This window comes from Cryptomeria japonica, chromosome 11 (genome assembly GCF_030272615.1).
Source record: "Cryptomeria japonica chromosome 11, Sugi_1.0, whole genome shotgun sequence".
NCBI lineage: Eukaryota > Viridiplantae > Streptophyta > Pinopsida > Cupressales > Cupressaceae > Cryptomeria > Cryptomeria japonica.
Genome location: NC_081415.1, coordinates 176946284 through 176960053, shown reverse-complemented (window position 1 = coordinate 176960053; position 13770 = coordinate 176946284). Strand labels below are relative to the sequence as shown.

The 13770-nt window shown below is 36.4% G+C and overlaps 1 protein-coding gene across 1 annotated transcript; it reads right to left on the bottom strand.

The window, feature by feature from the left end:
• Positions 1–3479: 3479 nt before the first annotated feature.
• Positions 3480–10370, bottom strand: LOC131036944 (cationic amino acid transporter 1). Its single transcript, XM_057968968.2, has 2 exons — positions 9177–10370; positions 3480–4973 (listed from the first exon to the last, which is right to left on the bottom strand). Exons 1-2 carry the CDS (start codon positions 9574–9576, stop codon positions 3601–3603), a joined length of 1773 nt encoding a protein of 590 aa, XP_057824951.2. The 5' UTR covers positions 9577–10370; the 3' UTR covers positions 3480–3600.
• Between the last annotated feature and the right edge of the window lie 3400 nt (positions 10371–13770).

Genomic DNA, 13770 nt, shown 5'->3' with positions numbered 1-13770 from the left:
GAAGCTTGATGTATGCTATGGTCTGTACTAGACCAGACATTGCCCAAGCAGTGGGAGTACTTTCTAGATATATGTCTAATCCTGGTAGAGTTCATTGGGATGCAGTCAAAAGAGTCTTCAGATATTTGAAGGGTACTTCAGAGTATTCTTTGTGTTATCATGGTAATTCAGTTGGAGACATGACTTCCCTTGATATCCATGGTTATGTGGATTCAGATTGGGTAGGTGATATTGATAGCAGAAGATCCACCAGTGCTTATGTGTTTACTTTGTTTGGTGGTGCAATTAGTTGGATGAGTAAGCGACATGCTGTGGTTGCTTTATCCACTACTGAAGCAGAGTATATGGCAGCTACTCATGCTTGTAAAGAGGCCATTTGGCTTAAGAGACTATGTTCGGATATTGGAATAAAACAAAGTACAGTGACAGTTTACTGTGACAGTCAGAGTGCAATTAGCCTAGCTAAGAACCCGACATTTCATGCCCGGACCAAACATATTGATGTTCAGTATCATTTTGTTAGAGATATGGTCGAAGATGGTAGGGTGAAGCTGGTTAAGGTGGAAACTTTGATGAATGTTGCAGATGCTTTAACTAAGGCTGTAAGCACAGAGAAGTTCAGATGGTGTTTAGAGTCTATGGGCCTTATGGCCCCTAGCAATTGATTCATTGTGTTGACATTCCCTTCCGCCCTGCAAGGTGTTTGACAAGTGGGAGATTTGTTGGGAAAAATGGTGTCTCAACCTTGCATTTATGCGAGGTTACTATTTATAGTAAGTTTTCATTTGAGCATGAAATGGTACGAAACTCTCCCTGAAGCTTCTGGTTGGCTAGATAAGCATTCCGGTAAAGTTTCGTCGCAAGGTCACAACTAGTTTTGAAGATATTAAAGTTTTCGTCTTGGAGGGGTGCAATAAAATATTTAAACTTAATTTTGGGGATTTTAGAGGCTCCGAAATGCCCTGAAAAGTGGCCATAACCGGCAAAGCGGGATACGAGGTGATAGAGCACTTCGCGAGCTTTCCGGCGCTTCAAACGGTTCGTCAATCGGACACCCGGTTCTCAAGTTATGGCCTCCGGAAGTTTGTACTCCTGAAATAGGAAAAATAATTTGTATCAGATACATAAATGAGCTGTAAAAAGGGAGCGACACATGTTGATGTGTGCTTTAACATGTCATAGGGCATCTAGAAGGGAGATAAGGTCGGCTACACCTTATTGGGTGGTTTTAGCCCATGGTTTTGTAATACCGTTTGACGGTTTCTTGTATTGTATCTCCTATTTATGAGGTGTGTGAGATAGAGGTTGTGTGTAAGAGTCCTATGGCTATTGAGTTGCCTCTGAATCTCTGATTAGTGGTACTCCTGCGAAGAGCTTGCTCTACAAGTATTTTGTAATCTGTTTTTGATTGCTGAATAAAATATTGAGCTGCTTTTGGAGGGTGGGGTTTTTCTCCCGAAAGGGTTTTCCCCACGTAAATCACTGTGTTGTGGTATGATTGCTATTATATCTATTTCTATTTTCTGTAACTGTTGTAATGATCTGAAAAAGTTTTGCATTACCCTCCTCTCAAGGTTAGTGTAGGAAGTTGTTTTCGCTACTTAACTTCCTTACACCTTGCTTATATAAGTAGGCTCATATTCATTGTATTGGTTAATCGAGCTAAACATTTTCATATTGATGAGAATACAGTTTGTTCTTGTCATTCTTTTGTCTCTCTTTTATACTTTTCATTGTGCCCTTGATCTTGGCAAAATCTCACAGTATCAATATTCCTTTTCTATTTGAGATGCACTATGGATAGGAGACAATTAGCCATTATGGATGAGTCAATTAATGTAGTCTTTATCGTACCTATATGAGCTAATCACTATTGTCCTTGTGATGTCTATACGAGCCTATCATTATTGTCTTTGTGATGCCCATATGAGTGAGTCACTATTGTCTTTTTTGTGCATGTATGAGCCAGACACTATTGTCCTTGTGATGCTTGTACATGAACCAGTCGCTATTGTCTTTGTGATGCTTATATGAGTGTGTCATTGTTGTGTTTGTGATGCATGTGTGAGCTAGTCCATATTTTCTTTGTGATGCATGTATGAGCCAATCACTATTGTCTTTGAGATGCTTGTATGAGCCAATCACTATGTATTTTCATCTATGTAGGAGCTACACATTATGTATGTGTACTTTGTTGTGATGTGTATGAGCTTGTCCCTTGTGTTTATGTGACTTATGCTCAAGACAATTGTTGTTTGTGATCCATGATATGACCCAAGTTGTGTATATGTGCAACTTTGTTCACTAATGCTCTGTAATGTTGGGTATGGAACCTACACCTAATGGAAAATTATATTTTTATTGTAATGGGAATAAGTTAATAGATCCACTTATTAATAGTCAAGGTTTAAAAACAGATAATAGATCTCATCAAGACAAGAGAGTGAACTCCCTTTGAGTGCAAACTACAAAGCCTCTGTTTGGGCCTAGGGATGACCCTAATTTAACACTTTCAATTGTAATCATATAAGTGGTTTCGTCGAGTTGATAACATTAGGATGAATGAAAAAGTTATGAAATCAACCCTTCTAAGCTAGATGGAAAATGTTTAGTCTATGAAGTTGATAATCAATGTTAAGTGTATTAATAAAAAAGAATTAGTAGTTGAGGGACAAATTTTACAAACGTTAGAGATCTTGTCTTAATCCAAATTACATTGATATTATAGATAGTTAACACAAAAAGAAAATGCAAAGTTTACAGAGATGTGACATTTCTTTGTTAAATTTATTATTACTATATTTTTTTCCCTTATCTCTTGTAGACTACTATGTTTTTTTCTTTTTTTTCTATTTACCCTATTAAATAATTACAAGTTTTATCCTTTAACTAAGCCAAGGCCTCTTCCTAATATTCCACCATTTACTTATATAGTTTTTCTCTTGAGCATTGATGGAGAAAATGCCTTTTCGTAATACCCCATCATTTACTCAAATAGTTTTTCTCTTGACCATTATGGAAAAAATGCCTCTTCCTAATATCCCATCATTTATTCAAATAGTTTTCCTCTTGAACTTTGATGCAAGGAAGATGTCAAAGACCACTTGATTTAATCATTTATTCAAATAGTTTTCCTCTTGAACTTTGATGCAAGGAAGATGTCAAAGACCACTTGATTTAATGACAAAGTTCATGTTGTAAGCATCTAGATGATACTAAGTTCAAATCTTTTCTAATTAAAAAAAAAAGAAGAAAAAATGTTAGAAAAAAATGACATAAATAAAAAAAAAACCATCTTGAAAAATGAAAAGTTCTGTTTGCACATACTACTCAAATATAAACATTGAGCAAATATACAGATTGTACAATTGACTATGTAAAGAAACGTCATAATGAAAAGTTCTGTTTGCACATATTACTCAAATATAAGCATTGAGCAAATATACAGATTGTACAATTGACTATGTAAAGAAACGTCATAACGAAAACAATGACAAATATGAATTTATTGAAAAAGTAGTTCAATTCACTTGATTCAAGTAGTCAATGGTAGGTTGAAACTTGAAACTATCCCTGGAAGAGCTTTACAACTACATAAAGCTAAGACGATGTGCCAAGAAAGGCTTCTAGTTCTTTTCCATCTTCTTCATCCTTAGTGACCCCAACATTGACATTTTTCTCAGCTTTTGCAGTATCATAGGATGCATGCAGTCCAAAAAGTAAGTAATACACTATCAATGCGACAGTCCAAATTACAAAGCGAACGAATGACTGATAATCTAGAGAACCCAGAAGAAAAATATTCATGGCAATAGATAGAGATGGTAACCATGGTACCAATGGCATACCCCAAAGCTTTGGTTTCCTTGCTTGTGGAACAAACATCCATAATCCGCATGTTGATAGGATCCATATGGGGACTGTTATTACATAACAAATCCAACTATCACTTCTAGCCCAACATATAGCTGTAGCTGAAGAGGATGATAGAATTAGCAACAGGAACATGATTAACAGATTCTGATTGTGCCTGTTGGTTTCACCAGTTGCATAGTATCTTCTAACCAACAAAGCTATGGCTACTAGTGTGAATATGAACAATGTGCTGATGGAAACCAATTTTGCAAGAACATCCAATTCTGTGAAAAATGCTATTATTGCTGTCCCTAAAACCATAGTCAGTGTTGCATTGACTGGGGTCCCTGTTTTTTCATTGACCAGTGCAAACCAGGGAGGCAACATGTGTGTTCTAGCTATGTGGGTTAAATACCTGGCTTGACCGACAGCTCCTCCTAGTAATGCTGTAGTCATTCCTATCAAGGCTCCTAGGTCTACGATGTACTTGGCCCAATTCATCCCAACCTTTTGAAAAGCAACACTATATCCTGCATCTTTATCGATGTCAACATAACTCTGCATCAGACACAGAGTTACAGCCATAAGACAGTAGGCTACTAAGATAATTATTGTAGATCCTACCAGTCCCAGAGGAATGTCTTTTGCAGGATTCTTTGTTTCTTCAGCCATTGTTGCCACTGCATCAAATCCTAGATATGCAAAGAAGACAACAGAGGAGGCCCTGAAAATGCCCTTAGCTCCAAAGGGGGCAAATGGTGTGTAATTTGAGGGTTTAGCTTTTATTAAGCCTGCCACTATAACAAATATGATGAGGACTATGTGAAAAATTGTTGAGACAGCATTCAATCTAGAAGTGGCTTTAGTACTCTTCATTGCTATAAGCCCCACTACCAGAAGGACTCCAATTGCAATTGGATCTAGTTGATTGTAATTTGTAGGTAGATTTGTGTGGATGCGAAAATCATTGTAGTTATGATTAAGAAGTGAGGTAAAGTAGGACGTCCATGCTCTGGCAACAGCCGCTCCACCAATGACACATTCAAATAGGATATTACCTGCAGCGATATAAGCCACAAAGTCACCCAGTTCCACTCTTAGATAGGCAAAGGAACTACCTGCACATCCACAAATAGTTGGCAGTGTAAGTGGTGCATGTTGTAGTGCTCAATAACTATTATGCTTTCACAATAATATTAAGTGTGTGCATTGTCTAAACTTTTAAATACAGCAACTTGGAAAAGAATTTCGCAGAAAATGACAATATGTATATGTAACCCAAAGAAGATGGAAGATGAAAATCAGAGTACTGTTTTTTTAATTTTTGAAGCATACAAACATAAATGTGCAAATGTAGACACATAAATGCTTGTCTTTCAGAGTTTCTTTTTATTTCATTTTTAGTACGCCTGCAGCTAATCCCGACAAGGTTCAGTTACCTATAAAAGGAGCGTTAACTCATGATATATGGTTGTGGAAGAATCGGTTACAGAGCAGAAACACGGTCAAACAGCAAGTAAACCAATGAACAGCAAGCCTCCTGTTGCATTCTCAACTTGTGTTGACAGAGGGAACTATCCAAAACCAAAATTGGAATTTGGAGATACATGACCAGTTAAGCAACATACAATCAATAAACTACAATGAAACATCTAAAGTTTACACAATATTACATATAAATCCAAGTCAACGTCATCAAAATCTCTGCTTAAGTTGTCCAGAAGGGAGGAGATCTCATGAAGGCCATCATGGGAGAAATTATAAAGAGTACAGGCTTCAAAACTATGACCCCTAATACTGCTTGCTCGAAGGAGAAGGAAATTATTAATTGGATATGCAGTACCATCAAAGAGAGAAGCAACCATAGAAAATAGCTTGTAAATTAGGGATATCACATAGATGCTAACCAAGATTTAAGAGAAAGCCCACAAGGCATGACACCTAAACAGCCTGTATGTTTAGTATGAGACAAACATGGAGAACATAGAATTCCAAGCTAAGAACATAGAATATTAGACCAAAAAGATTGGGACAGAACTTCAGCAGCAGCGAAATAGTATGTTCCAAAATTATAGCTGATGGGAGGCAGTAATTAATCAAAGACAAACTAGCATAGACATGATTATTTGAGGTTGGTCTCTATCTGTCTCAATGGGAATTTGATCTTTGATTAAATCTAGCTTTTCCTTAGTGGATTCTTACTGTACTATTTTAGTAATGAATAGTGCGATACTTTAATCTTAATACATCAAACATAATCCACATATAAGTCAGGTGGACTAGGATCATACCTCAAAAGTTTAAGTTGAAAGAACAATCAAACTACTAAGCTGCCAGGGCTATGTTAGTAGGAGGAGGGGATCATGATTAGGTGGATGACCCTACACATCTGAGAGGCCTTGGCTGTCAGCAATGGGTTCCCAGCCTGTGATGGCATCATCCTAATCCTTATTTCAGCTTGATGATCGGTAGAAGAGTCCACCCATGATGCTGCGAACGTGAATGACCCTGGGAACCATGATGACCTCGTCTGGAACTATGACTATGAGCACGTTGACACCTATGCAGTGGAAAGGCATGCCCCTGTGGCGGAGAAGCATTCCTATTGACAGGGAAAGGAGGAACACAAGCAACTATATAGGGGCCATTAGTCTAGTGTTGAATAAAACACTTCAAATGAGTGACTTGCAAAGCCACCTTGATGGCTCAAACAAAGATGTGTAACATAACATTAGAATAGATACTAGCTTTAACATACATGGAGAAGTGCCTAGCCCTGGTCGATCTAGCGATAAAAGTAGAATTTCTATCTTTTCAAATTGAAAATAGTATCTCCACTTTGAAAGCATACTACAGCTAGGTTTATTTAGCTGATATCTTGGGCAAATTGCCCAAAATAATCATATGCCGTGAGAAAGGCTCAAGGTAGACTGGCTTAAAGAGATCATGAATCCAAAAGCAAGCAGCCTAGGCCAAAAGGATAGAACCAAAAGAGATGCTTGACTGTTTCCAAATGGACATAGAAGGGACAATGCAAAGTTACTACTCCCAGATGAGCCAATTGAGATTCTCTAGGGAGACATTGGTAGCGAAGACACCTAGCAAACTAAGCCAATTTGGGGTTAACCAAAGTGGTCCAAACTGTTTGAAACCTGTGTTGCCATTGAGGGTAGGAGACTAAAGATTTCACCTCGCATTGAGCTTGGGAACCATAGGCAGGTGAGAAGAAAGCCATGAATATCCTTTATAGGGTTTGCAGCTCCTAAAACTTAAAAGGGAGTATCTGGAAACCACTTCCAATCCTTCTACCGTGGCTTTATACACACATTTCCATGTTGTGATCCATTTCATGGGGAATCAAATCCAAGATAGTTTGATAAACCCCATATCTTGAATGCCAAACTTGAATTTGGCTTCGAACTCTGGCAAAGAGAGTCAAGTCTTAACATTTCTTAAGAAAAGATCAGAAATAGTAAAAACCCCACATTTGTGGGTCAATCCTAGCAAGTGATCACAAGAGACCACAATAAGGTATACTTGTTGAAGGAGATCCTTGTTTTGAAGCTGGTTCCATTCCAAATGATCCATCACTTTATTGCTTCTCAAACATGCCAAATACTCTGTTAACGTGTTAATCTTCAGGGTTAACACGTTTGTAAATTCTATAATTTTCTTTTCTGTTCAGGTAGTAATGTGACAGTTAAACTATACTTCTGCCTATAAAATAAATGTTTACATTTCTTCAGAATGAAATGATTTATAATATTAAATATACATTTTCATTCTGCTCCTCCTGGGCTTAACAATGCTCTTAGCAACAAAGTTGCCTTGAATTCACATTGATTCCTTCATGATGAGGATGGTGTGAAAGCCTAGAGCATGCCACAGGCTGCAGCCAGGGGGAGTACCGGAAGCAATGCATTGTTGGATACAAATTTTCTAGGCATCTTGTCCCTTCAAGGCATAGATGATCCATTTGGCACAAAGCTAGCTGCTGCCTGCAAGCATCAATTTGACCAAGGCCATTAGAGTCTCGTGAGAGGCATTTAAAATGCCTAGGCGACTTGTTGAAAGCCTTTGAAGCCCATAGAAAACCCTTGACAATCCACTCCAGCTTTTGATAAGAAGCTTTGGAAGGGGCCCTGGAAGATGAGTAGTGAACATGATTGGCAGTGAGCACTTAGAGCAAATTTGGAATTTTCAGGCAAGTGAAGGGGGTTTGTAATCCAACGGTGTAGCTTCTTTTCTCTGCGTGGAAGAATAGGTTGCCAAAAGACAGCAGAGGATAATTGGAAAGCAAAGTGAGTGCCTAAAAAGCAAAAGATCTCACCATGATCAACCCATTCTTCAAGCCATACTGAACTAGGAAGAAAGTCTAGCAATAATATTGAGTTTTTTCCAGTGGATGCCAGATACAAAAGAAAGACAAAAGGTGTTGAGACACTGCAAGGCTTGATTGACATTATCACTGTATTTATTCAAAATAGAGCAAAATAAAAATTAAAAATTTTGTGAAGAAAATAAGGACACCCAACTTACTGGTCCCAGGGAGGTGGAGGGGCTTCCGAATTTTACTCCTGAGTGAAAGAGTGAAATTTGAAAAGTATAGCACTTCAAGTAGTCCTGAGATGTTTTAACTATCCTTCTTTCCAACTGAAATTCTTGAATTTATCTGAAAAGCTTCTGTGAAATTTTGAGAGATTACAAAAATAGAATTTAATTCAATAGCCATTTGTCACTCGAAGTTTCTGAAGGCTTTCCAGCGCATGCTGGAACTCTTAGCCCCCTCTCTTTAGTGCAATTTCATTTTCCCTCCAGCACCAAATATTCAATTTTGATGGGGTCACTTGCACAATGAAGATTGAAACAGCAGCCCCTTCATAGGACCGGTGCGAATATAGTCAATGGGCTGCTCTACAACTCAGCTACTTGTTCTAAAGTGGTCAGTAAACAACCACAAGGAGGCAGAATATTAAGATGGAACAAATTCTATAGGCCGCTAGGATATATATTTCAGAGACAGAGGATGCTAACACAAGCCAGAGAGAACCCACAAAACACTACATTATAACAGCAGGCAATGCCAATACCTCAGAGGGAGGATTCTAACACAACAATTCCAGAACTTGCAATCTGAAGCCTGGTTATGTGCCTGGTGTAGGTAATACTTTCTACTGATTGTGGTTCAGTAGTATGTTGGAGCTTATTGCCCTTTTCAATTAAGATTTCTCAATGGAGAAAACAAACAAGCGATCAAGAAGTATTTGTCTAAGGTGGGTATTCATTTGAAGTATCTGAGAAAGGTATTTGATGAACCATACCTGCAACTGGAATTTCCACAGCAAATTCAGTATAACAAAAAACAGAGAGCATAGCACAGAGTCCTGAGATAACATATGACAAAATGATTGCAGGGCCGGCATCCACTTTGGCTTCCAAACCAGTGAGAACGAAAACTCCTGCACCAATAACAACACCTACCCCAAACCAAATCAAGTCCCACCAGTTAAGGGTCTTCTTCATCTCATGACCACTTCTTGCTCTGATCTCAAATATCTCCTCCTCATCCGTAGACCTTGTAAACACCCTGTCATAAAGCCTGGTGTGTGTCTGCCTTAGAGCATTTGCATAGCTTGTCCAACTTTGGAAGGACTCCTCTGGCAGGAATTGTCCACTACCATATCCCCTCCTCTTTACTTCCGATTCTGATCCTGCTACCATCTTATCCAAATTTCAATAGTAAAAAATGAATTATAAAGAGATCCTCAAACAAAATTTTCTTTAGCCCACATCATTTAGATCAACATGACGTATAAAATCCACTTCAACTGGTATACTGCAAAATGAATTATGAAAAGATCCTTAAACACCCAAAAAGAAAACTCCGTGACTAGTCGACATCTTTTAGATCTTGATACGCCATGTTGAATCTGCTTCAACCAGTGTACGAGCAAATCCTCCCAAACCCAACAAAGTGATTATCCAGTCACACAAGTTATACCATCAGGTCACGTTGAATCCAAATTACATGGATTCAAAATTGTTTTCTTCTCTCTTAACAAGGAGAGAGCTAGACACAAGCAAATAATCCATAAAACGAGTTCATGTAAGTGATTTCATGATCCAGGTATCTTTTGGTCTTTTATATAGAAGATTCCGGCTATATTATTATAACAATAGCTCCTGATCCATGATTGGGCATAAACATGCCTCAAGGCACAAAAGCAAATATAAAATTTTGGGGGAAAAAACTAGAATGTGGTGCTTAATACCTATCAACATACCTACACAGTCAACAAGAGAAGACAAATACTTCAAGCAGACTGAAACTCAAGAATCCGTTTCAGGCACTATAAACTACATAAATCAATGGCAGTTCTGTAATATACCATCTATATTTTCTAAATCTGAGTCCAAATCTTAAAATGAGTTAAATTTTTTTGGAGTGGGTACAAATCATATGAAACTGGCTGAAAGCCATAGCCTGTTTTACTTGGGGCCCTCTCTACATCTTAAAAAGACATAAATTATAAACGACCTTCCAAATGCATAGATCTTTATTTTAATTATAGCTTGTGGTATTTAATAGTTAAATAGATTATAACATATTCTATAAATCTACAATAAAAATCTTCAATCAAATTATTATGATTAGGGGCATCCATATGTGGGTCGCGGAAGTGCATGAAAAGTCAATAACACAAAATTTGTCAAAAATCACAGATCGTTGATCATGATCAGTATAGCTGCGGTTTTGATTTTTCGAAAATTTTCGAAAAAGTCAATAACACGAGTTTTGTAACCCCGTTTTGGAGCCAGTTTAGCCACGTCCTCCATATGTGGGTCATGACAAGCCACTAATATATAGTTAGAGGTAAAAGTGAACAAGAACAATTCAAAAATATTATTTTAATTGCGATATAACTTTATGATTTAAATGTTCACCAAAGTATTAATAAGATTTACACATATAATAATGAATTAGATAGATCTCATAAAACATAAGAGATGTTCATGGATCAAGATGATCTAATATCCAATATATGTAGAAATAAAGTAAACCCTTGAGGCAAGGTAACATTGTACAATACTCCTTATAGAAGTAGTGAGAGATCTCATATACAATATCATGCTCCATATTTATCCTTACAATGATAATCACCATTTTTATATATATGGTCTCCTAATAATAGAATGGAGGAGTAATCCCAATGAAGGTCTACTCATCACCAGATATAAATAATTATACAAGTTGTCCACATGAAAGGATGTGTGTCACATGTTTGCATTCCCATCCACCTAAATACATTTAATATCATATCCGTAGGCACACAACATGTCACCACTCCTTGACATGTTTCATCCCCAAAACATGAGAAGCTAAATAGTACAAATATTGTAATCTATTACAAATATGATTGTGTGACCAATCATCTAACCATCCATAGTTGGTCCTTGTAGTGGCTTTTGATTGAAAGTGCTTGGATCCCATCCTTGAGCCATATTTTTTTGCACACATTTGATTCCATTCCTTATCATAGTAAATATTCATTTGCTTCCAATAGTAGTCATTACTTTTATGGTGCCACTTATTGTTGTAATTGTACCTTTGACTCCATGTAAGTCTATAGTGATTGGATTGTTGATTCCTTGTACTATCATTCCTCGACAATGTCTTTCTCCTTGATTCTTTATGCTCACAGTGACATCCTTTGCTAACACTAGAACCTTATTTGAATCTTTACCATGAGTTTTCACTCGTTTTACTAACTCTTGAATAAAATTAATTCTTTTCTTTTTCTTGAACATCTTTCTCCATTTTTTTCCTTCTAATTCATGGTTATAATATTCATGAGATTCTTGAAATTATCTCCCTTAACTTTCCTTTGGACTTCAATACATGTAACATCCTAGAATGTAATTTGTTTCTTCCTATACCAACCAAAGTTTCGTGAGCTTCTTTTGCACATTGATGTTTATTGTTCCCATATATTCTAGCCATGGATAACCAAAAACAATATCCAACCCATTCATATCTAGAGAACGAAAGCTTGAATATTCAAAATATTGAATATCTATACTTAATATTTGATTGTCCTTAATGTTATTTGCTTATACACGTAGCTTCTTACCTTAATTTCATGTTAATGAGATTATACTTGTTGCTAGGGTTAATAGCACAAATAACCTTTTTTCCTTTTGAATTCATCCATGAAATTGAAGGATTGCATATTCCTTCCTTGGAGCTAACATGTGTGTATCTAAATCTCCTTCTCCTTCTCCTTCTCCATCTTCTTTTTCATCTTCCTCTTTCTCACCCTCTTCTTTTGGAGCTCATCTATATAAGAAATCTTGTTCTAGTTCATCCAATGAAGAACTATCTTCATGCCATCGACTATCTTCACATCTTAATAACAACCAAAAGTTGTTTTCTAAAATTATTATTTTGCTCTCATGTATTTATATTTGTACCACCCTTATGATGCATTTCAACTTCCATAAAAAATAGGAACCTCCATTCAAGCTAAGGTTTAAGAAAAAAATGATTTCAATAGATTTCCACTAATTCATTATATATTCAGCCTCAAATAAAAATAAATTAATAGACCCCTAATTTTTGAGTTTTATCTACCTTATCTAATTCCCCAATGCTAGTAAATAAATTATAAAGAAATTCACATCCCTTTGGTAAATATAGTTTAATCTTCAAAAACTAATATTGTTTCCACCTTTATCAATTTGTGGCTCTAATACGGCTTGATAAGATCCACGTATATAATAATGAAAATAACATAATAAATTTGATATATCTTGGCCAACACATCACCTAACATAAAAATTACGCAAGTTGTACACATGACCCAATATAACTAACTTAAGGAATGTGTGCCACATGCTTGCATCTCCATCTACCTAAATACATTATAATATCATATCCTTAAGTACATAACATGGAGGATTAATGACTAATAATACAATGGAGGATTAATCCTAATAATACAATGGAAGAGTAATCCTAATAAAGGCCTACCCATCACTTGATATAAGTGATTACACAATTTGTCCATATGACCCAATATAACTAACTTAAGGGATATGTAGCACATGTCAACATCTATATCCACCAAAATATATTGTAATATCATATCTCTAAGTACATAGAAAGCAATTATAAATTTTACAAGTATAATTAAAGATGCAATTCTAAGAAGGGGAATTGAGTTCCTGTTTTATCCTAAATCTAATCTTTTATTTCAATTTCACATGGGGTATTCAAGCTCTTTGTTTTATTTTAAGTGTTAGAGTTATCATGTTGTGGCTAATAATTATTTATTTAATTATTAGTCTATTATACTCTACTCTTAAGCTAAACTTAGGCATCTTATAATTCTTTAAGGTTTTCTCCTTTAGGGTTTCTAGTATCCTTTTATAAGGATTCTCTCTTTGTAATTTGTAATTGTATTGCATTATTCTTGCACAATCAATATGACTCCTCTATTCAGGATCATTGAATTCTGGCCTCCATAGCTTTGTTTTTGCTTCTCTTCTTCTGTGATAGGTTTGTATTCAGGTGATCCTTGGGAGATGTAGTGTTGATTTTTCCTCAACACCTATATGGTATCAGAGCTCCAGATTTGTTGCTGCGTGTTCTTGTTTTTTGAAGATGTTTTTGGAGCTTTGAGGGTTTCAGATTTAAGAGGTTTTCTAATTGGATTTGGGGCCATCCTTCTTTTTTTGGGCATTTTGGGCTCAAACGGAACACACGGTTGTGCTTAGAGTGCTCAAAAACCCCTATTTCCATATATAATTTGTCCAATTTGGACAAAGTTGACTTCTAGGGCAAATTTTTTTTGCTCAGGGCCATATAACCCCCTTCTGCATGTGGATCGAGGCATTTTTTTTTTGTTTTAGGAG